Source organism: Syzygium oleosum, unplaced genomic scaffold, assembly GCF_021117445.2.
Source record: "Syzygium oleosum isolate NSW1041296 unplaced genomic scaffold, Sole_v2.1 Sole_v2.01, whole genome shotgun sequence".
Taxonomy (NCBI): domain Eukaryota; kingdom Viridiplantae; phylum Streptophyta; class Magnoliopsida; order Myrtales; family Myrtaceae; genus Syzygium; species Syzygium oleosum.
In genome coordinates this window covers 13,222,205-13,247,902 of record NW_026607485.1, presented here as the reverse complement: position 1 = coordinate 13,247,902, position 25,698 = coordinate 13,222,205, and the positions used below count along the sequence as shown (strand labels likewise).

Sequence of the window (25,698 nt, the reverse complement as noted above, 5' to 3'; positions counted from 1 at the left end):
TTATACGAGCCCGTACGAAATTCTAGCTCGTATACGCGTATAAGTATTTTTATACCTTGTGAAATTACCAAAATACCCTTCTTGCATTTATGACAAAGAAACCAAAGAAATGATGAAGAAGACTTTGGGGGTTTGGCATTTATGTGGGGGGAATGATGATGAAGACTTATAGGGCATGCATTAAAGAAGAGAAATATCTCTCTTGTTCCCTCTCTTCTCCCTCCCGCGTCCATTCCTCTCTCTCTCCTTTTTCCTCTTCCACGGCAACTTCCCCTTTTCTCTTTTTTTTTTGTTGTTCCTTCGGCTGAGCAAACAGAACAGCCCCCTTGCTGTTGTGTTGCTGCTGTGTTGCTGCCGTGGAGCAACCAACAGCCACGCCGTGACTCCCCGCCGCCGTGCGCAACCCGTCCGTGCCGTTTTTCGTCGCCAAATCGCCTCACCGAAGCCAAACCGGTTCTGTGGCTGCTGTCCAGCCGAGACCCAGTCGTCGTCGTCTTTCCGTGTCGATTCCGGACCGTGCAAAGCGTAGCCCTCGCCGCCGCCGACGCACCGGTGTCTCCGGAATTTTAAACGGGTGAGTTATCGCCCTAATCCCTTGCTTAGTAGGTTAAACTTCATTAGAGCGGATTAGTTTAAGTTAATTGTGCTTAGTACTAATTGATTAGGGATTAGTGATAATCTATTGGATTAATTATATTATTATTTTATTAATTTTCGGAAATTAAATAATAATATTTTATTAATTTTCGGAATTAAAAATATTATTATTTTATTAATATTTTTGTGGAAATTCCGAAATTAAATTGTGTTTATTTTAGGCTTAAATTGTGATGCCTAAGTTAGAATTTGCCTTATATATTGGTTTGTATGCCAAATTGAATTGTTTGGTTAATTTTGAGTATAGCATGTCGGGTATTTAATTAATAAACCCTGAGGTGTCGGGTTTATTTGTTAAGTTTTATGTGAGAATTATGTTGTGTATACTTGAATATAGAAGCATGCCAAGTTTGGAAATTTATTGATATGTGCATAATCACGTGTGAATATTTTAGTACATTTTTTTTATGTGGAGAAGTTGGATATTTCAACGTATTAGCACGGATTATGTTTGCATTGGCTATTGAAAATTATAATGATGGAACCTGAGTGTTGCTATTGTGTGCATGATCACCTAAAGGTTCCTTTCGTGCCCGGTTATATCGGAAAACCGTATACCGGATGACCGCCAACCTAGGGTTTGGCCGTGGCCCTAACGGGTGTCCCCAATTTGGTAATTGGAAGCCGTCGGTAGCAGGGGAGACGTAGTCATTCGCGAATCGGATTCGGAATGAACCCATTTATGGGATATGCCGTCATTGTGGTTGGGTGAGACGATGCCGTGCCCGATGGGGCGGGACGATGCCCGGATATACCGGAAGAGCGCCAACCTGATGCGAATATCGCGGGTTGTGCTGTAGCCCCTGGTGTGGCTGTAGTAATTGGAATACGCGTGAAAAATTGTGGTAGCATTGCGCTTGATTATGGAATGAAATTGTTAGACACGTTATGGGACGGGCCGAAGCGGTTTCACTTTATAATCAGGACACGTATGAATGCATTGTACTTGAGAAAATTGATGCGTATTCTGATTGTATTATATGCTTATTGCATTATTATGGCATACGGTGAATCATAACGTACAGGGCGTGTGCATGTGCCCAGGGCAAGGTAAGGTTGCCTGTGATTGTGTTGTGAAGTACCTGTATGTTCTATATTGAGTTGTCTGCCATCGATGTATTGCATGTGTTAGGTACATCCGAGATGAGTTGACCTCCTAGTCGAGGCTTAGGTCGTGAACTCGCTGAGATTTATCTCATTCGTTGTTGTTAACCACTTTTCAGGTCATCCGATATGAGTACACGTACCGTTCCTTGGGAACCGGCTTTTTGAGGGAGAACACTTTTTTGAGGTTATCCTCGTAGATAGAGGAGCTAGGTTAACCCGTACCTGTTCTGGTTGTAATCGGGAAGGTCCGCGTGGTGTTCTTGTAATATATTAACCCGATGTATTGCTGATGATGTTGTTTGAATTGAGGTGTGTTTTCCTGACTATCCCTGTTGTTATGATTGGGAGTTTTTAATTCGCTTCCGCATGTGTTTAATCGTTAGTAATTCGATTGGGTCGGCGTTGCATCCTGGGACGACGCATTTATAACGACCTTGGTGGGATGTTAGTGCGCTCGAGGGTCGGGGCGTGACAGTTCTCCAACGAAACTTGTTCGCACTGCCAGAGGATCGGCATCCTCAGATCGCAGCAAGAACGAGCTTACATACATGCAAGTGAGTTAGAAGAGTCTCATGATTCTCTAAACCTCCCTGCAGGATGGTGATACGGAGGAGAGAGAAGACAAACCTTATTGGATAATAGGTGAAAAGGAATAATTTGCTAAAATCATGCTTGTCTTTCTGGTTAACAGGGTCGATTTGTAGTAGTAATGGTACATCGCACATTAACAATCGAAATAAGGTCAGAGGAAACAAAATCTAACCAGAACAGGGATATGCCGACATTAAACACTAAAGAGAACCGTTTGATTGACCTCATTCCCACAAAACTAAGCTCCTTGCTTTAAAAGGCTCCAACAACAGTGTTCACCAATGAGGTGACTTTTCATGGAAAACAGGAAAGACCACAGCAAACGATGTGATCTACCACTACGGAAGATTATGAGGAAATCAGCTCATCATTTGCACTTCGCTATTGGCTTCTTGGCCAAGAGACTGTCTATGAAGAGTACTTCCTTTGGTAGAGAGGGTTTGCAGCGGAACCTAAATCTTGGGGTAATTGCAGCAAGCAAGCAGAAACCTAAACAACTTCAACTTTTCATTTCGAAGCTAGATAGATATAAAAGAGCTTAGAGGTCGAAATTTCTTTTGAAGGAGAGATGGTTTCAAACTTTGAACTCTCAGTCTTCATTTGTAAACTACTTTTGTTTTCCTAGAACAAATATTTCGCCCGCAATTAATCACATATTCATTATTTCCCTGCAAATAAGATTCTTTACCTCTTAAAGAAAGATTTGTACGATCATTAAGCTGAAACTATCCTCCAGCTAGTGAAAGAAAAGCACAGTAATAAGAATTCATCCATTTGACCAAGGCAAAGAAAAATCCATGATATCTAATAGGACTAATGGAAAGCACCCCGTAAAGTAGCTCCCTCTCATTGGATAACTCTACCAACGCTCATAGAACCCACAATGACAGTAGCCATAAAGACTAATCTCAATTCAAGTGCGTTAAATGGTCTTTGAAGCCTTCAGGGTGCAAACCAGCGCAATAGTAGACAGAGATATTGCAGTGATTTAGCCAAAAGTTAAAAGTGGATAAATCATGTTGATTAGAAAAATCGCTTCTTGAAGGAATTTCAGCATCGGACCAGACCTCCCTAGCTCAGTCACCAACTGCCAGACCCCACACAGATTACTGATATCACTCGAGATCTAGCCAGCATTAATTCATCAATCCCATCATAATCAAAGGAGCAAGGCCAGAGATGCAATTACAAATTTAATACAGTATGCAGTCAGCTCCCTTAGGTCAAAACTTAAGGTCAATACAAGGCTCCTACAATGCTTGCCATAATGATTTCCATGGCAATGGCCACAAAGACAGACTTAACTGAATCCTTTTAAGGAATACAACACTGGTGGACTTTAGGACCTACAAAGGACCGTTGTAAGAAATTATACAAGGCTTGTATCCATTCACATATCCAGTTTTGAGTCTGGGTTATCACACTCAATCTGAAAAGGGTAACATCGACCCAGCTTCTATAAGCTCTTCAGATGAAATTACTAAACCAACAACTACAGACAAGAATGATGCAAACAATAACCCAAACTCTGCTGCTCGCTAGAGAAAGTGTTCGCAAAACACAGTAAAAAAACACGATGCTGCTCAAGAACTCAAAATGAACTAGCCAATTGCTTTTCTACTTTGTGACCTTACCATATATATCAAAATTAACTTGCTTGAACACAATTGAAATCATAAGAGAGGAATTCAGAGCAAATAGAGAGAAAAGTTTAAAGAGTAAATCTAGTTTCCTGCTCATGTGAGAGCATTTGCAAAAGATTGGCATGTCTTAAGCGAACAAATATAACAATAGGTTAACTTTTTTATCACCTTCACGCTGCCTTCTCTCTAATCTTTCCTTCTCCTGTTGCATCTTCACAGGATCAGCCTTATCGCACTGTAACTACAAAAGGCATCTATAAAACAACCGTTAGGATACACTTCACAGCATCATCTATTGCCAACAAAACGCATACATGATCTAGTAGTGTCTTCTGTTGCACCTTTAAGATGGTGTCAGCAAAGCGACTCTTTAACATAGCAGCACGCAGGGCCTTTTTAGGGACAGGAGCACTCCACGCTGATAGAATATCATTATGGATCATTCTCCTGCTTTCTTGAATGGCCAAAATATATCTCAACCGACAATTCACGGCATACTAACCTTCCCCACATGTGGCATCCGTAGATGGAGTTGCAAGGTGGGAACTAGGACAGACATTTCCATCATCCACAGCACTTACAGCCCCTTTTGAGTATTTCCGGAACCAAATTGAATGATCGTTGTAACATTGAACAACTTCAAAGATCACAAATCCGAAAGATGCACTTACCATCGGAATCTGGATAGATTTACCGGTCTGCACTATAGATGAGCTCCTAGCCTAACGAAGTGCAAAACAAAAATAGACGATGAATAAATATTATACCTGAAATGGAGCTTTAGTAAATGGATCAAGATCACCTTCTACAATACCTATGGCCATGTGTTGCTATATGAATGTATTTTCAGTTAAAGTTTTGTCTAAATTACACATCATCCATAACAAGCTATTATAATAAACTAAATATCGAGATTAGTTCTATAAAGAGGATATGGTCCTAGGAACTCCAACTCATCTTCAGCAACATTTGATATATCGGATAAATGTACAATGGCTTTACTAATAGGATCATAGACCTTTGATGCTGAAAAGTCACTATGGCCTTTTGGAATAAGTATTCATAAGTTGGAGGAACTTCAATATTGGAATTTTTCAAGAGCTCAATCACTTGTACTAAATGAATGCTGGAGTTACAAAGAAAGAGACAGAAAAATTTATCTAATGATTAAAAGCCTCTTCAAGGGTATATAACCAACTGTATGATCACTTTATCATAAATTTTTTAATGTTTTGAAGAGTGCATGCGTTATTGCATATTAATGTTCGAGAGTGATTGCAAATAGTCACAAACGCACAATATGCAAATCTCAAAAACCATATGCTTAGTAAATCCAGCAAAACCGTTGCTCTGATGTAGCTTGGAGTACTTGAACTCAACTCCATGCCCAAACTTGTCCATTTTGAAGATTATCTGAAAAATTAAACATATACAGCATAAAACACTCAATAAAGTGGGTCAAAAAAGCTATAGTTTGCTTAGTGGTTGCGTGTTGTAATGGATAAGATATAGCAAGATGTAGCTACTGGATAACTCACCTGGGACAGCCGAATGGTATAAGACCCGAGTCCTCTGTGATTACAGCACGGACCTGTTTACTGACTGCCAAGAAAGTCATTTGAGCATCCGCCTCATAAGGAACAACAACATAAGAAATTATCCTGCTTTGGAACCTTCCACATGCAACCAATCCAATGAAGATGCGATAAATTAATTAGAAATGACAATTTAACTTACTTTTACCACATTACATGACCGGGAGTATTTTTCATACCTGAATTAGCTCATGTGCCATGGTGTGATGTCTACTGCTTTTTGATAGCACTCATAAGCAGCAGCACCATTTCCATTTTGACTCGTGCTCAATAGCACAAGCAAAATTTTGCTTTCTAAACCTACGTAAGCAAGGTAGTCATAGTCCTTCAGTGACTGTACACATGATTGTAAAACTTGAAAAAACCTGCCCTAAATATCCAAACTGGATGGGCTCGGTCGATTCTACGAGACTTCTATTATCCTAGGGAAGGTCCAGATGTTTCCAAGTTTTGCAATCATGTTTAGAATCACTAAAGGTTTATGACAACCTTGCTTACATAAGTCAAGGAAGAAAAAACTTGCTCGTGCTATTGAGCACGAGTCAAATGGAAATGCCGATGCTGCTTATCAGTGCTATAAAAAAGCAGTAGACATCACACCTTCCATAGCACATAAGCTAATCAAGATATGAAAGATACTCTTGGTCACGCAATGTGTGGTTAAAATAAGTTAAAGTATCATTCATGATGAATTTATCGCATCTGGATTGGTATGGTTGCATGTGGAAGGTCTTGAAGCGGGAGAACATTTCTTATAATGTTGCCCCTTTACGAGGCGGATGCTCAAATCGCTCTATAGGCAATCAATGAATGGGTCGATGCTGTAATCACAGAGGACACGGATTTTATATACCAGAGTGAGTAATCTAGTAACTGCTTCTTGCTAAATCTTATTCATTGCAACACGCAACACCTACGCAAACTATAGCCTTTTCGACCCACTTTATTGAGTGTTTTCTGTGGTTGTATATGTTTAATTTTTCAGATAATCTTCACAAGTTTGAGCATGAAGTTGATTTCAAGTACTCCAATCTACTACAAAACAACAGAGATTTTGATGGATTTACTAAGCAAATGGTTCTTAAGATGTGCATATTGAGCGGTTGTGACTATTTGCAATCACTCCCTAACATTAATCTACAATCAGCGCATGATTTCATCAAAACATTCAAAACTTATGTTAAAGTGAGCATACATTTGGTTATATACCCTTAATGAACAGGCTTTCAATCATCAGATAAATATTTTGTCTCTTTCTTTGTAACTCCAGAAATCATTAGATACAACTGATTGAGTACTTGAAAGATTCCAATACTAAAGTTCTTCCAACTTATGAAGACTTATTTCGAAAGACCATGTTGACTTTTCAACATCAAAGGGTCTATGATCCGATTAGTAAAGTCATTGTACATCTATCCAATATATCAAACGTTGCTAATGATGAGTTGGAGTTCCTAGTACCATATCATTTTTATGGAACTAATATGGATATTCAGTTTATTATAATAGCTTGTCATGAATGATGTGCAATTTAGACAAAACCTTAACTGGAAATACATTGATACAGCAATGCAGAAGGTGATCTTGATCCACTTATTCCATTTCAGGTATAAAATTTATTCATCGTCTATTTTCGTTTTGCACTTCTTTTCTCCTCCTCTTCAAGTTTCTTCTAAAGTGCCTGAAACTGCTAATTTTCCTGTGTATTTAAGGAATATAATGCCGTAAATACTATCTCCCAAGGTGCAGAATGCCAGCTGATTGAGGAAATATTTCAATTTAGAAAGAAATTCCCTGAGCAGATACATCATTTAAATTGATCTTTCGAAAGCCAACGAAGGTTGAAGCTTGAACGGAAGATATTTGATAAGTTAGATAATTCAAGGCAGACATCTTCCTAATGAAACGTAGAACAATAGGGAGATTTACATAAAGATTTTCCGAACATCTTCTCAGCATTCCTGACTTGAAAGTACTCCTTTTTTATCATTTACTTCACATTCTTTTTTCTTTTCTTGAATGCTTAAGGCTGTGTAACTAAAAACATCGACACTACAAAATTTTGTTTTACTAAGGCAAAAGACCTTTTCTTGACACTATTTACCATGATCTTTTTGGCTGCAAGAATGTTATTAGAAAGACACAAGAATCACAGCTGAAGTTCTTAGGAATTGAAAGGTTCTCATGTAACGTGAATAATTCAATGCAGGAAGTTTCATTAACATAAAGGATTGTGACGATGAGGACCTTTGCTTCTAAAACAATTCCATAGTGAAAATTTGAAAGAATGGTTTCGTAACACAAGATAGTAAGGTTTGATAGTCCTCTGCAATAACATGCACTGTCTTAATTCCATACACAAGTATAAAGTTGACTACGGTTAAATACGAAAAGCATATGTTAAAGAAATTACGTGGGGAAACTTATTATTACTATGTTTTCAATAACATTTGGAGTGGCTGGTAGAATTATCTCATACCTGGATCAAGAAAACCACGTAGAATAGTTGATGGACATCCCCCTGCATATTTCAATGCGTTGACTAATACATTTAAGCATGGTTTTGATTTTTGATACCATAAGTGAGAGGTCAATGGTGCATACTCGATAATGCTCAAATGACTTCACATATTTCCCATTTTGACAGGGCAAGGATGGCGAAGTTGAAGAACCACACCGCTCACAACCAGTCCTACAAGGCCCACAAGAACAGCATCAGCAAACGATGTGATCTACTTGTAAGCTACTTTTATTTTCCCCCACAAATAAGATTCTTTACCCCTTAAGCACAGTAACAAGAATTCGTCCATTTGACCTAGGCAAAGAAAAATCCATGATATCTAGTAGGACTAATGGAAAGCACCCCAGTAAAGTAGCTCCCTCTCATTGGATAACTCTACCAACGCTCATAGAACCCACAATGACAGTAGCCATAAAGATTAATCTCAATTCAAGAGCATTATAAGGTCTTGGAAGCCTTCAGGGTGCAAACCAGAGCAGTAGTACACATAGATATTGTCGATGATTTAGCCAAAAGTTAAGAGTGGATAAATGATATTGATTTAAAAAATCTCTTGTTGAAGAAATTTCAGCATCGGACCGGACCTCCCTCGCTCAGACACCAACTCCCAGACCCCACACAGATTACTGATATCACTCAAGATCTAGCCAGCATTAATTCATCAATCCCATCATAATTTAAGGAGCAAGGCCAGAGATGCAATTACAAATTTAATACAGTATGCAGCCAGCTCCCTTAGGTCAAAACTTAAGGTCAATACAAAGCTCCTACAATGCTTGCCAAATTGACTTCCATGGCAATGGCCACAAAGACAGACTTAACTGAATCCTTTTAAGGAATACAACACTGGTGGACTTTAGGACCTACAAAGGACCATTGTAAGAAAATATACAAGACTTGTGTCCATTCACATAACCAGTTTTGAGTCTGCGTTATCACACTCAAATCTGAAAAGGGTAACATCGACCCAACTTCTATAAGCTCTTCAGATGAAATTACTAAACCAACAACCACAGACAAGAACGATGCAAACAATAACCCAAACTCTGCTGCTCGCTAGAGAAAGTGTTTGCAAAACACAATAAAAAAAACACGATGCTGCTCAAGAACTCAAAATGAACTAGCCAATTGCTTTTCTACTTTGTGAACTTACCATATATATCAAAATTGACTTGCTTGAACACAATTAAAAATCATAAGAGAGGAATTCAGAGCAAATAGAGAGAAAAGTTTAAAGAGTAAATCTAGTTCCCTGCTCATGTGAGAGCATTTGCAAAAGATTGGCACATGTCTTAAGCGAACAAAATATAACAATAGGTTAACTTTTTTATCACCTTCACACTGCCTTCTCTCTAATCTTTCCTTCTCCTGTTGCATCTTCACAGGATCAGCCTTATCGCACTGTAATTACAAAAAGCATCTATAAAACAACCGTTAGGATACACTTCATAGCATCATCTATTGCCAACAAAATGCATACATGATCTAGTAGTGTCTTCTGTTGCACCTTTAAGATGGTGTCAGCAAAGCGACTCTTTAACATAGCAGCACGCAGGGCCTTTTTAGGTGACAGCTGTATGTCAAGGACAGAAGCACTCCACCCTCATACAGTATCATTATGGCTCATTCTCCTGCTTTCTTGAATGGACAAAATATATCTCAACCTACGATTCACGGCATACTAACCTTCCCCACATGTGGCATCCGTAGATGGAGTTGCAAGGTGGGAACTAATACAGACATTTCCATCGTCTTCAGCACTTACAGCCCCTTTGAGTATTTCCAGAACCAAATTGAATGATCATTGTAACATTGAACTTCAAACATCACAAATCCGAAAGATGCACTTACCATCAGAATCTGGATCAGATTTACTGGTCTGCATGCAGTCTGCACTATAGACGAGTTCCTTGCCTAAAATTGCAAGTTCAGGTAGCAATTTTCAGCACCAAATCAAATGGCATACGAACAGAACTGTTCAACTTATCAAAAAGAAATACATTAAAATCTAGATATACCAGTCTTGGAGCATCAATAGTACATTCACGATCTCGGCCCTTCTCTGAAGGTAAATCCAAAAAGCTAACAAACATATAATTAGTGCTCCATAGATACCAAAATAACAGCTCCTTAAATAGAGACAGAAAAGGAAGATTATTTACCCATTGAAGATGCACAAGGCGGTCCAGCAACGCTGCATCAGCATGTTGTATCGCCACATGCATTACACTTGGAGCAGCAAGTATGTCCACTAACACCATCAGTGCCTGTAAGACACAGTGGCAATTAGATCTAGAAGAGAGCTACTAGAGGAGAAATTATACTCTGCCACTTCATTACCTTTGTCGTTATTTCCTAATGACTTGGTTGTGCAACTCTGTACAACTTTAGAAACCTTGACCTGCTCAGGAACCAGTTAACCACAAATTAATATATTTCTGATACAATGGATGCAAACCTCAGTCGACAAAATCTAAACAACAAATACAATCTGCTGGTAAGAATACTGGCTAATGTTTCCCAATTGAATTAAATTTAGGAAAATAATAACATCCCGAACATCTATTCCTGCAGTGAACAATGCTCACCTTTAACAAAATAGCATCACAGTTTTTCTTTACCATCTCTTCAGTTTGCATCCTGTTTTGAGGCAAACTGGTGCACTGAGGAGGTGTCTTGGGACACGGCACTGCTTTCTCTACTTCGTGTACTCAATACGGACCCCTTCACTATTCTAGTGTCTCCATTGCTCCACTTTGCCTCAAGAGCTTTCCATCCCGTCTCAAAGATCTTATTCAACTTATCTGCCATTATATGTACTTTATAGCTCGGTGGATTGGAGCACATGGCATTACAAAAGGTCAACCTAATATCAGCAGCAAATTCTTCTGTTCCATGATACATATTTTTCTCGAGCTTAGATTTTATTGTCCCTAAATCCATTGGCTCTGATATGATTGAGAAGTAATCTGGTATGTTTAGCTTTACTGGATCGACTGGTTGGTTGAAAGGCCAACCACATGGATGGTGCATTAGTCTCTTTAAAATGGCAGAACATTGTTGCGTGACAGCTCGATCCATCCTTTGTCTCTTCTTTGCAACTTCAACCCGTACTTGAGGTCCGCGATTATTAACAGCAGAGACAGAACTTCCAAACTTTGTACAATCACCAGCATCAGCCTCGATTTTAGAAGGCAAATTGCCATTCTTCTCCTTTCCATTCACAGCGCCAGAAGTCCAATCATCAATAAGCAGCTTCTGCTGCCCATATCCACATGATCCGGATTGGTGTTCTGCTTCGATTCTTCTTCCAGAAAACTTTATCTTCACCTTCTTAACAACTGCACTTTCCATCGCTATCATCATGATGCAATAGAAAACCAACAAGTGCTGCTCAGAATGATTTGCTCTTCAGGGCTATGACAATCAGCCTTCTCAATTGTTGGACATACCTACAACTGAGGAAAGCCAAACAAGGGAAAGAGGAATGAAAAAAAATTAGTACAACTGAAGCATACAAACCATGAGACTGAAAACAATTTCAAAACCGTAACCCATGCACAACAAAAATTGCAATCACTGAAGGCAGAGTCAAAACACACTAAACTAAAGAATAAGAGCATAACCTTGAAGACAAAAACCGATGATTCCGAAAAAATCGGCAACACCCAAGAGTTCAACCACACACAAGAAGAACCCAAACCCACAAATAATAGCATCGAAGTCAAGTTCGCTTGCACCCACCACGAGAACTTCTCCCTAATTCCTCTTTCTTAATTTATTACAAGCACTCTAAAACAAAAATTTTATGCACAATCCTATTTGGATAAAGAAATGGCTCAAACAAGGTATGTTAAATTTTCAAGAGAATAAAAATAAAGATATCTTCTCCCCCAAAAGAGCTTCTTTTCCTATTCTGTAAACAGCCTAGCAATACCATTCTAATTCCAAAACCAAGAAAAGGACACTTGCCATGAAAAACAGTCTACATACCACAGAGTGAGGTACTATTAAAATATACGCCTAACGAGAAGAACAACAACCAACTCTTTTTCCATTATATCGTTGCTCTTACATGATGGACCTCTATTTAGTATCAAATCTTCCTTCGATATACACTGAAGAAAGAGAAAATGTAGTGAAGTCCTTAGTAACTAGCAAAACCTAGGCCATCACAGAGAAGAAATACGACACTCAACCAATAACAAACTATTAGCTTGGGAAATAACCTTCCATCATGACCCTACATCACTGGACAAAGCATTTGACTGGAAACCATAAAATGCTCTACGCTATTATTCATAAAGAACATCAAATCAGAGAATCAGAGAGAATCTAAAGGCATTGTATCACCTACATCACTCCAATACACAAGAATTGAAGTCTACTCTCAAAACAAAGAAACATCCTCTTCAATGGAGATCCATGCATGCCCACGTCCATGCACAGAAGAATGAGAAGACAATATAATTGGAACCACCTGCACCAAAATTAAGAAATTCAACCACGCACCAGCACCATGATAAAAAGGGACAGAACCACAAAAGTGATGACCATGGAGTGCTCCTAACTCGATTCTATCTAACTCAGACCTGACTCTTCTACTTGTGATGCTCATCAAGAAAAAATGCAATCAGCATGGTTTAGAATCTTTAGATGCATAGGGCAAACCTAAGCTCAAAGTACCTCACATATGTCATTCAGCATATAATAGCACAATCAAGAAAAAGCTAGCACCAGACCCATACAAATCGAGACCGATAAATTATATTTGTTTGACAAGAATGTATCTTACATAGCAAGCAACAAAAATTGAATGAGATTACAAATCCAAATAATTTCTTCCACATGGAGAACGTTGCCCAAAAGAAATTTACACCAATTAAGATGCACTGGCTTATAAATACGATTTGATTGAGCAAAAAATTTGAAATCTCTAACACCAATGCAGGCACAAAGCAGACCAGCATATGAGCATAAATGCAGACCAGAAAAATGTTCGAGAGACAATGATGTACATGCTTAGACAACCCACGCAGGAATAAATATGTGCATGAATTTTCGGCACTTTCAGTCCAAAAAACCAATGACACCAACCTAAAACCATGTATTGTGATTGTGGCCCAGAGAAAGGCTGGAAGGGTAACACAGTGAACGCACGGTCATGGAAATTTAGTAAGTAGTCCGTCCACAACATTTCAAATAAGCAGCTGGACATAAGGAAGAAACTCACCATGCAATGAAAAAGATCTTGCTCTTTTGACATTTTGCAGAAGTTACAAAGTCGAAGTCATAGACAGCATATCGGCAGTCATTCTCTGGCAAAGAGGAGGTACAATCTTCATATCTTTCAGCGGCACCTCCAGTCTTCTCAACCACAACCTCCTTTTTCTTCTCATCGATCTTAAAAATCAAATAGCGGTGAACCTTCTTCTCTGCAGTTCCAGATAAGTGATTTTGCTGTGTTCCTCTACACCCATTCCAGACTAAGCATTTGTCTGATCAACAGAGATTTTCAGTTTTTACCCTCTACAATAGCCATTTAACAAAAGAAAAAACAAAAAAAGGAGATACGGAAATATCATCATTATAATTCTAACAAAACCACAATCCTAAAAGATAAGTCCATACCAATGTAGATGCAAATGCATAGAAATCGTCTTACTGATGGTTCTAGCAACTACCGTCCCGGCTTTCACAGCTTCTTTTTTCAGCTTTTACGGGTTAACGCAGACAAAGTGAACAAGAACATTAAATAGCTAACGATGATGAGATAAACAACACAAGAGACCTTCGATTTAAAGATTCCATCCTACCAAAAAGGGAATCTCTTCTTCTAAAGAAAGAAAGCTATTCCAAGCTAAAACGATTTTGCCCAACAAAAGAAGTCCAAACCAAAGCAAAACCCAGACAAAACGAAACCAAGAGCAGCTTACAAATTTGAAGAAGCAAACCGACTAGATCTAACAAGAGAAATCCACGTAGCGAAGAGAGCAAAGCAAACATAACCAGTAGAATCAATGAAAACAGAGCTTACCCCTCTGAACGACACGGCTGTTGTAAAATATCACGAAATAAAAATTCACAATCAACGGCATTTCTCTTTTGATTGTAATAAAATCATTTAGGTCTTTGTAAGATATCTTAAAATAAACATAAATGCATTTTACATTTAATGAAAAGGCTTAACTTTTACAAAACGTCGCAAAACTCGATTATTTTAATCCCATAACGGTAGGATATTTATTTGTAATTGAGTGAAAATACCGTAGATACTGATTTTTTTTTTGGGTTTTAAAACGCTATGCGGTAATCAAATTAGTTGGGTTTTTACATAATTTCATGAAATTAATATACTTTGTTTCGCTCAACCAATCACAAAAGAACATTAAAAAAATCAAGCACAAAAGTATTTTAAGAAAAATTCCATCCCAAAAGTTCAAAAATATATCGCCTTGTTTCTTCACCGTCGCGCCTCCTCTACCTGGAGTCCCTCCCTCCATCTAAGGCTAGTGGGCCTCCTTTTGCTCACCCTTAGTTTAGGGTAAGCGAGGGTTTCCAGTGGGGTGGGTGGGAGGGAGGAGGATGTTGCGTCCCGAGCCAGCCCATTAGGGGTAGGCGAGAGTATTGTCTCGATTCTGTTTTGTCCACTAAGTGAGCATGAAAGAGAACCCTGACACATGTTATAAGAGACATGATCCGTTGATTGCTAGAACCCATCAAAGGTGATTCTAATTCTAATTATTTATTTTAAAAGTGAAGCTAAGTCTAAATTGATTTTGCTAATTAGAGCCTAAGTTTGCTAATTGACTAGCTAAAAATCTTAACTAAAGTTTGTTACAAAATGATTAAGACCGGCGTGGATATCGGTCGACCACCGCCAGAGAGAAACTCTAGAGAGAAAGTTGTGATTTCTATTGCTCTTGTGAGAATGAGATGTATAAATGAGGAGAAGGAGACCCTTTATATATAACTACATGCTCAATCATATCCGTAGATCTCTCCTCGATTTAACGGTAGAGATCGCACATTCCCAACTACCATTTACATCCATTTATTACAGGAGGATACAATTACAATATTGCCCGCTCCCAAGAGTATTCTAGAACATACAAGAAAACCCTAGAATTTGAAATTCTTGAGGTCTGCCCACTCGTTCATGGATTAGTCATGATACTTCATGCAGAAACCTTCGAGAGCGATCCAATTCTCTGAGTCGTGACATTCTCAGACAATGACGGTGATCGACCGATGTCCATGCCGTTTTAATTTAGAATTCTTAGCTAGCAATTAGCAAACTTAAGCTCTAATTAGCTTATGCTATAGTTGATAAAATCAATTTAGATTTAGCTTCACTTTAAAAAAAATTATTTGGGCATCTTAATATAGTCCCACTCTTAATGAAAATGATTAGAATTAGAATCAACGTTGACATGGCCATGTTTACATTTTTACTTAATGGAGAGAGCAGACAAATCGAGCCCTCTCAAGGGTTGTGCCTTTTTTTAGGTTTCTTGTCACGCTCTTTTTCTATACAGTGCCGATATTTTTGCTGATTGGATAACGTTAATATTTGAATTTCTTTTCTTAATGTTGTATTTCATCTTTTTTCGCTCTTTTTTTAATTTTGTTTCCCGATTTATCAATGGAAGCTCATCTACATCCATTTATCACAGGAGGGTACAATTACAATATTGCCCGCTCCCAAGAATATTCTAGAACAAACAAGAAAAAAATCCTTGAGGTCTGCCCACTCATTCATGGATTAGTCACGATCCTTCGTGCAGAAACCCTCGAGAGCGATCCAACTCTCTGAGCCATTACATTCTCAGACAATGACGGTGATTGACCGATGTCCATGCCGTTTTAATTTAGATTTCTTAGCTAGTCAATTAGCAAACTTAAGCTCTAATTAGCTTATGCTATAGTTGATAAAATCAATTTAGATTTAGCTTCACTTTTAAAACAATTATTAGGGTATCTTAATATGGTCCCACTCTTAATGAAAATGATTAGAATTAGAATCACCGTTGACATGGCCATGTTTACATTTTTACCCAACGGAGAGACCAGACAAATCGAGCCCTCTCAAGGGTTTTGCTTTTTTTTAGGTTTCTCGTCGCGTTCTTTTTCTATACAATGACAATATTTTTGCTGATTGGAATAACGTTAATGTTTGAATTTCTTTTCTTAATGTTGTATTTCGTGTTTTTTTTGCTCTTTTTTTAATTTTGTTTCCCGATTTATCATTGGAAGCTCCATAGACAACGTGAAGTTACGCAAATACCTTGCTGTCCGTGCGATTTTGCCAGGGGTAGATGTGTAAATTTGGTGAGCGCAAGTGATCCGCGTGGGGCTTGGTTGGCAATGCGGAGTTCGCTTCAGCACTCAACTTTCTAAGCTACACAATCTAATATATAAGAAGATACATCGGTATCGATTTTTAAATCATTGACTACTTTAAGAGAATTTGTTTATATATATATAATTTAGTAAAATATATTTAAAACTTTCAAAATATTGATTATACAAGAGATTTCGATGAATGTACAACCATAAAACTTTCCCTAGTGCTTATTTGCTCTAAAAGGAAATGCATTTAAGTTGTAAGAATAAGTTTGTACAACTATAATGTAACGAGATAAACAAGTTTCTCGTGGCACAAATAATAGCCATTTTGTTCCTAGGAACAATTTATTCCTTAGACAAGTTTCTGAGCAGAGAAACGCATTTGATGACGACACAAAATTTATGTTCCTTTAAAGAAATTCGTTTAATAAAAGCATAAAATTTCTATTTCCAAAATTTTGTTTCCACATTATGTTCTCCTTATGTCGCAAAAACAGGGTAGACAAGCGGATTTTTCCTTTAATGCCGCAAATGATGATCTTTTAAAACTAATAGGAAATCCTCAAATACAAATAATGGAAATCCTCATATACAACGTCGCAACGACCCAATTGCAAGAGCGGAGCTCTACCAACTGAGCTATATCCCCACGAGCCAAGTGGAGCCTCACATTACAAGAGCCAAGATACGAAATCCTCAAATATAAATTATGGAAATACATTACAAAAGTCGAAAACACAATTTCATGGAATCTTTGGCATATTATGATCCCTTGCCATTTGATTGGCAATACTTTTCCTAAGCATGTTCGTCCCAGTTCCCTCATCGGTTGATGTATCGTCTATAACCTCATCTTGTATAGGTCGAAACGGGTACTCCGGATCTCCATATATAAATTTTTTTTTATCCCTCTTGTCTTGATCACGGATGTAATTATGAATAACACAACATGCAATTATAATATGTGCTTGCTTTCAAATTGTAGATGAAGGCATGTGTCTCAAAATGAAAAAGCGATTTTTTAATGCCGCAAATGATCTCTAAATGACATGCCTTAGCGAAAAATGCCTATAGTTGAACAATTTTCTTGCTCTTCTTGGCCGTCTCGCTCTACCCTATAATGGCACTGAACATCTAGAGATGGTTTACCAATTCAAGCGCAGGATCTTTGATATAAAGATCGCATCAATGTAATGTTCTATGACTGCTAATAAAGGAAAATAAGTGAAGAAAATTGAAAGAGAACATCCTCATATCAGATTGTACAAGCTGCTAAAAACACCAATTGGCAGCAAAAATCTCAAAAAGAGGAATATCAATGCCGCTAGAGTTGATCATTGTGGAACTTGAAAAAGAGGAAGAATGCTCAAAGTGTCATACAATCCAAGATTGCAAATGATATATTAGGCTGGGGGGAGTTGCATAAACTCCATGGTCGGGGAAAAAATGTAAACCATCACTAAAAACAAAAGCAGGGAGGAGGATAATTGGATCCTTTTCATTGAGAATAGCAGCCATATGATCATGTGAAGTTGCAATAAATTGGAACGTAATTTTTCTGATCACGAAAAACTCCAAACTAGTACACCTGCGATAAATTTATTCAAAATTAATTTTTTGATCATCAAAAACCCTAAACTAGTATATCTGTGATAAATTTACCCCAAACGAATTTTTTGACCAACAAAAACCCCAAACTAGTACATTTGTGATAAATTTACCCTCCGTTAATTTTCGTTAAATTGGATATATACCAGGAAAAATCACAAACCGGTACATTAGTGACAATCAGAAAGTAAGACATCAAATTGGTGCACCCATCAACTGCCACGTATCATTCAACTCAGCAATTTTATCAGTTTGGGATTTTTGGTGGTCAAAAAATTAATTTGAGGTAAATTTGTCATAGGTTTACCGGTTTGAAATTTTTTGTGGTATTAACCCTTTTTGAAATGCAAACCAACCATCTCCTTGGATTAGCATGTGGTTTAATTACATGTATAAAGGTGTTGTTAACATGTGGGAAGAATTTGAAGTCTTGCATATGGTTGTGGATTTTTATAACTTCGGCCGATTATTCTTCATATTTTTTTCTTGTCTTGGATATATATGAGGCCAATTAATCATTAATTCGCATCACACAACTAAATTTACCACAAACCAAGATACTAGGGTTTGAGTTTTGTTTTCTATTTCTTTTCTAATCGATTGAACACCATGTCTTCACCTTATTTAAGGCGCCCTTGCAAGTGACTAGTTGTTTCATTAGATAAATGTGGGTAGCCGGGTTCTTCGAGTACCCGGTAATTTTAAGTGAGTAGTTAATGATCGTCAACATTGAATACTTAGATTAAACCTCTGAAATAACTATTGGATTATGCGCGAATACTTAGTTGGAGATTAACGTATGCATCTCATGATTTGAATTGGTGATTTCAGCGGCTGTATCTATATCTATATCCAATAAAAGATACAAATTGCATATCAGAATGTCATGATTTTCTTATTTCGTTGTCGAACCTTGAAATGACCTTATCATCATCACATAAATCTCGAGAACAAAATATTTACTAAAGATTGTTCATTTCAAATTAAACTACCCCTTACATGAACTGAGGCCCAAAACTAATAATTGAATTAGAACAAGACAAAATTAAAAGTTGATTAATATCCAAAGCTAATTGGCAGCTGAATTAAGAAGAACGTAATTCCATTGCTTTTTCCTCTGTGACATGCCCTTAGCCTCTTGGAGCTCCGCCTTGGCCTGATCCACAGCCTCATAGAACCTCTTGTGGGCAAAGTAGCTTGACGCTGTTATGCGTCGAGATAATTTGGTTTTGAAGCAATTCTTGTAACTTTTGACATTTCAAATATTCTAAAGGAATGACGTGATGCGTCTCCTCTTCACCCATATATATAGCAAAGCATCCTCTGGGAGCCACCCTCGACTCTTTGTGTTTCAACCTTTTGATCATCGAGTCATTGAACTTCTTTTTTCCTCATGATCATTGTCGCCATTGAACTCCATTTTTCCTCGTGAAATCATCACGGTAGAGACTAATGGAAAGAACTTAATTAGGGTGATTTTGAGATGATAAGATTTTTAGTGTGTGAATTATATATGTAAACATTCGACAGTAATGATGTAAGTCTATGTACAAGTGGGATTAGATAGGTCTACTATTCCTAAAAGAACTAGTAAAGAAGAAGTGGTTTTTCAGTTGATAATCTTCGGGCCTAAACGAAAAGATACAGCGGCTATGTGTACTCTATTTAGAATTTGAATTAAATAACCATCCACGATATGCGTGTATGCAATCTTCCATGTATCTTCCATTAGATAATAAGAAAAAGTTATAGTTGCTTGCCAAAAAGAAATTCAGCAGGTGTGATGTTGATTCTTGATTCGATCCAACCTAGATTAGTTAGATAACTCACGAGGCACATGATGATCGTTTTCCTCTAAAGATACGTGCGGTGACCATGATGTAGTCAATAAATTATCATATCTGTTAAAGCCTCTTTATGTTTATTGTTAATGTTATTGGGCCTAATTAGTTGGGCCTAGTTTATTTATCTAGTTGTCTTAGGATTGAGGTCCATCTCTTCCCTATATATATTGTATATGTTTCTCTTTTCAAAGAAGTAGAAATTATTCTTTCTCGCAACATGGTATCAGAGCGTGAAGCCGTAACCTAGCGCCCCTTCCTTCGAAACCTGCTGCCATCTTCTTCTTCCCAGCAACCTGCTTCCCTACCTTCCTCCTCTTCGCTCTCAACCTGTAGCCTCTCCATCTCCAGCAACCTCCGGTACACATGGTCGGTCTACTCTTCTCCCCTACTTTGTTGCTTGTCGGCAACCCCTTCTTCCTCCCATTGCTGTCGGCAGCCTTCATGCATCGTGCAATGATAGCCTAGACCTCTCCATGCCCTGTCCAGTGCTTTCCGAGAGCCTCCCTGCTACCGACCAGCCTTGATATTTTCTGGATCATTCCTTATATGATCTAAATCTTGTTTTTTTTAATACAACCTATCATCCGAGACCATGTCAGAGACAGAAAAAGCTTCGAACTCTCTAGGAGAAATGAGCCGTAGTGCTCCTGGTATTTATCCCTCTTTTCCGACAAATCCCATCAAGTTAGATGGCTCCAACTATCTGATTTGGTCTCGCTCTTGCTACCTTACCATTGTTTCACGTGGTCTTACCGGCTACCTTACCGGAGAGAGCGTGCAACCTACTACCGGAGATGATGCTATCCACAAGTGGATTTTCGAGAATGCCTTGGTTATGGCTTACCTTGTCAATTCAATGACTGACTCTATCGCCCGTGGCTACTTATTTTTTGACACAGCAGCCAAGATTTGGGAGGCTGCTAAGGACACTTACTCTCAAGTGGGCAATGATGCCCAAATCTATGAACTCCAGCAAAAAATTCATGAAACCAAGCAAAGGGAGCTGTCCTTATCTCAATATTATTCTGAGTTACGTAGTCTATGGCATGAACTGGATTTTTATGATGATTTTCATCCTACCAACCCTCTTGATGCTGCTGCCTTTCGGAAAAGGGTGGACAAATTTCGTGTTTTTGAGTTCCTAGCAGGTCTTAATATGGAGTTCGATCAGATTAGAGCCCAGATCTTGTGTCGCGTGCCTTTCCCGACCTTGGAACAATCCTATGCCGTGATCCATCTAGAGAAGCGTCGGAGCGCGATGCATCAACCCGTTGTCCCAGAGTGCTCTGCCCTTTATACTATTGCTGGAAGCGAATCTCGCAGTCGTTCTGGCAATGACAAACAGATTGTGAAGTGTGATTATTGTGGAAAAGAACGTCACACCCGTGAAACTTGTTACAAACTTCATGGACGCCCTTCCAATGTTGGCCGTGGCCGCGGACGGGGTCGTACCGGGCCTCAAGTGCACTTAAGTGAGGCCCCAGGTCAGCAACCAGCTGTTCCATCAGACTCTTTATCTGTTGCTGAGTTGACTAGTTTGCGCCTCCTCTTAGCACGCAACGTAGACAACCCTGGCACCTCCACATCATCAGCCTCAGGCACTTTGACCTCTAATTTCGCACAATCAGGTAGTTTTTTCGGTGGTTTATGTAAATCTTCTCGACTGTGGATCCTTGATTCGGGTGCCACGCATCATATGACCGGAGATATTACATTTTTTGCGGATTATTCTCGTCCTCCTAAACCTGATTGTGTTACTGTTGCTGATGGTTCTTTAGCCCCTATCGCCGGCCAAGGCTCGGTGTTTATTACCCGTGATATTACTCTATCATTTGTTTTACATGTTCCTACGGTTTACACTAATCTCCTATCAATTGGTTCCCTGACTCGTGATCTGAAGTGCAAAGTGGTTTTTTTCCCATCTTATCGTATTGTTCAGGACTTGGCAACGGGTCGAGAGATTGGTCGTGGTAGAGTAGAGGGGGGCTTATATGTGTTTGATTCACCACCATCAGCTCATCTTGTCACTCCAACTTCCTCGGCTACCCTATCTGAGCTCCATGTTTGGCATCGCCGTTTGGGACATCCACCGCTTGGAACTTTAATAAAGATTTTTCCAGATTTAGTTGACAAATGCAGTAGTCAAAATTTCTTTTGTGATTCTTGTGTTCTAGCAAAACAAACTCGTGTCACTTATTCTTCTATTAATAATAAAAGTGATGCACCTTTTGCTCTTGTGCATTCGGATGTTTGGGGCCCTGCCCGTGTTTCCTCCATTTCAGGTCACCGTTGGTTTGTGACATTTATTGATTGTTGTACCCGCACTACTTGGGTTTATTTACTGCAACAGAAGAGTGATGTTTTCCAATGCTTTCAACAGTTTTTGGCAATGATTCAGACACAATTTGATGGCAAGCTTCGTATTCTTCGAAGTGACAATGGGACGGAGTACACCAGATCAGCTTTTCAGGCTTTTTTACATGACCATGGTATTCTCCATCAGACGAGCTGTGTTAATACTCCTGTGCAGAATGGTGTGGCGGAACGCAAGAATCGCCACCTCTTGGAGGTGGCTTGTTCCCTCATGTTTGCCATGAATGTTCCAGCTCAATATTGGAGTGATGCTATTTTGAGTGCAGCTTATTTGATCAATCGCCTCCCATCACGCATTCTCCAATATTGCTCTCCCATTGAGGCTCTTACCGGTTCCCATAAGTTTTTGGTCCCTCCGAAGGTGTTTGGGTGTGAATGTTTTGCTCGTATTGCTCACCCGGCCAGTAAGCTTGCCCCTCGCAGTATCAGGTGTATTTTTTTTGGGCTATTCTCCCACGCAGAAAGGCTACAAGTGCTATTGCCCTTCCACTCGGCGCTATTTTTATTTCCATGGATGTTATCTTTCATGAGTCTCAGTCGTTTTACTCGCGGACACCTCTTCAGGGGGAGTCTACTCATGGTGAAGATGTGTCTTCCAGTTTGGATGTGATACCCTTGCAAGGGGAGTTAATTTCTGACATTTCTGGTAAAAAATCAGATGCTACAGCTACTGCCAATAGAGAAAACACAGCCCCACCAGCAGCTCCAGTAGACTCAGCTAGTGCTAAAAATCCTGATTCTGTCAATGCAGAAAATTTAGCAGAAGCCCCTCTGATTCAGGAACAGTTTCAGTACCCGATTGTGTTCCACCAACAGAATTTTCGTGAAGCCCCCTCTATCACTACTCTACTCTTCGACCAATCTCCTCCTGCTAGTCCTATAACCGCAGTTCCGGGTAATGGCACCTCCTCTCAGATTATTGATAATGATGATACAACTAATGACTTACCAATTGCACTTAGGAAAGGCAAAGGTTCATGTACGCAGCATCCCATATCCAATGTTGTGTCATATGATAGATTGTCTTCATCCTACCGTGCCTTTTCTTTATCTCTGTTGTCCACAGCTGTCCCCAGAACATGGCAAGAGGCCCTAGATAACGAAAAGTGGAAGGAGGCTATGTTAGAAGAGTTGAGAGCTCTTAAGAAAAATGGTACTTGGGAGTTAGTTCATCTTCCCCGAGAAAAAAGTACTGTTGGATGCAAGTGGGTATTTGTTGTCAAACAAAAGGCCGATGGAACCATTGACCACTACAAAGCTCGTTTGGTAGCCAAAGGGTACACCCAAACCTATGGCCTTGATTATATTGAGACATTCGCACCGGTTGCCAAGATGAACACTATTAGAGTTCTTATCTCATGTGCTGTCAATCTTGGATGGGACTTACAGCAGCTGGATGTGAAGAATGCATTCCTTCACGGGGAACTTGAAGAAGAGGTGTATATGGACATTCCCCCAGGTTATTCTGGCCCGGAGACAGAAGGTCGAGTGTGCAAACTCAAGAAGGCATTATATGGCTTAAAACAGTCCCCTAGAGCCTGGTTTGGGCGATTTCAAAGGGCTATGATTGTTTTTGGTTATACTCAGAGTAATGTTGATCATACCTTATTCATCAAACGATCAAGTACTCAGGTTGTTGTTCTCATTGTATACGTCGATGACATTGTAGTGACAGGGAATGATGCAGTCGAAATTTTTCGTCTTAAATAATATCTAGGGAGAGAATTCGAAATTAAAGACCTAGGAGCTCTTCGGTGTTTTCTAGGTATCGAAGTCGCTCGATCTGAAAAAGGAGTATTTCTCTCCCAATTGAAGTATATTCTGGATCTTTTGGCTGAGGTTGGGATGCTTGGATACAAGCCGGCTGAAACCCCTATTGAGGCCAATGGTCACTTGTAGTCTAAAGAGGGAAAGCCCGTTGATAAAGGAAGTTACCAACGATTGGTAGGTCGCCTAATTTATCTCTCCCATACTCGACCTGATATAGCATATGCAGTGAGCTTGGTGAGTCAATACATGCACGATCCATACTCCTCGCACCTTGAGGCGGTTCATAGGATTCTTCGTTATTTGAAATCTGCTCTAGGGAAAGGGATTTTATTTGCACCCCATGGTCATCTTTCTGTGGAGTCTTATACGGATGCTGATTGGGCTGGATCTTTGGATGATAGATGATCTACTTCCGGTTACTGTAATCTTGTTGGAGGTAACCTAGTCACCTGGCGCAGTAAAAAGCAAGCTATGGTTTCCCGCTCAAGTGCCGAGGCAGAATTTCGTGCTATGGCTCAAGGAGTTTGTGAACTACTTTGGCTTAAGACCCTTCTCGCTGATCTTGGAGTTGCTGTTCCACAGCCAATGCGACTTTATTGTGATAGCAAGTATGCTATAAGCATTGCTCATAATCCGGTACAACATGATCACACCAAGCACGTGGAGATTGATCATCATTTTATAAAGGAAAAATTGGACAACAACCTCATCAACTTGTCCTTCGTTGTCTCTAAGGATCAGCTTGCTGACATCTTCACCAAAGGCTTGAACAGGCGCACCTTTCATACCATTCTCTGCAAGATGGGCATGTCCAATATCTATGCTCCAACTTGAGGGGGAGTGTTAAAGCCTCTTTATGTTTATTGTTAATGTTATTGGGCCTAATTAGTTGGGCCTAGTTTATTTATCTAGTTGTCTTAGGGTTGAGGTCCATCTCGTCCCTATATATATTGTATCTCTTTCTCTTTTCAAAGAAGTAGAAATTATTCTTTCTCTCAACAATATCAATGCAAAAATTTCTCAAAAATGTAATATTTATAGGGCTAATACTACGAAAACCCCGAACTAGTACATTTGTGATAAATTTACCATAAAATAATTTTTTGACCAACAAAAATCCGAAACTGGTACACTTGTGACAAATTTACCCTCCATTAGTTTCCATTAAATTTTACTGTCAAATTTCTGAGTTGGATAACACGTGGCAGTTAACAGGCGTATCGGTTTAGGGTTTTACCCCTTCGTTTGTCACAGGTTTACAAATTTGTGATTTTTCGTGGTATTAATTCAATTTAACAAAGGGTAAATTTGTTATAAATGTACAAGTTTGGGGTTTTTTATGGTCAAAAAATTAGTTTTTGGTAAATTTATCACAGTTGTACCAGTTTGAGATTTTTCGTGGTCAAAAAATTAGTTTGGGGTAAATTTATCACAAATGTACAAGTTTGGAGTTTTTCATGGTATTAACCTATATTTATATCATATGAAATGCTGACGTGGTGTTCTGCACATCAATAAATATTAATGTAATTAAGAATCCGTAGGTATTACAAAAATTAAAGTTGTCAATGAATAAATGAGTTTAGTAATTTTTTGGGTTTAGTATATTTTCAGAGTAATAGCACAAGTTTTTTTGTCGA

At 38.9% G+C, this 25,698-nt stretch overlaps 1 protein-coding gene, 1 long non-coding RNA gene and 1 pseudogene across 4 annotated transcripts; all 3 read right to left on the bottom strand.

Moving 5' to 3' along the window:
* LOC115683574 (transcription factor GTE9-like) overlaps positions 1-11,547 on the bottom strand; it is a 37,556-nt pseudogene extending 26,009 nt beyond the window's left edge.
* Positions 7,224-8,183, bottom strand: LOC130139013 (uncharacterized). 2 transcript variants are annotated; one of them, XR_008817257.1, is made up of 2 exons: positions 8,073-8,183; positions 7,224-7,350 (listed from the first exon to the last, which is right to left on the bottom strand). It is a non-coding gene; the product is annotated as an uncharacterized LOC130139013 (long non-coding RNA). The 2 variants fall into 2 exon arrangements; XR_008817256.1 differs by having other exon boundaries at positions 7,224-7,292.
* Positions 11,548-11,692: 145 nt separating the features above from the next.
* LOC130139001 (uncharacterized) lies at positions 11,693-14,183 on the bottom strand. 2 transcript variants are annotated; one of them, XM_056314882.1, is made up of 3 exons: positions 14,051-14,171; positions 13,348-13,612; positions 11,743-12,594 (listed from the first exon to the last, which is right to left on the bottom strand). In XM_056314882.1, the coding sequence occupies exons 1-3, from the start codon at positions 14,118-14,120 to the stop codon at positions 12,468-12,470; spliced, it is 462 nt and encodes a 153-aa protein (XP_056170857.1). In that variant the 5' UTR covers positions 14,121-14,171; the 3' UTR covers positions 11,743-12,467. The 2 variants fall into 2 exon arrangements, 1 of the variants encoding a protein (XP_056170857.1); XR_008817246.1 differs by having other exon boundaries at positions 11,693-13,612; positions 14,152-14,183.
* Positions 14,184-25,698: the final 11,515 nt, after the last annotated feature.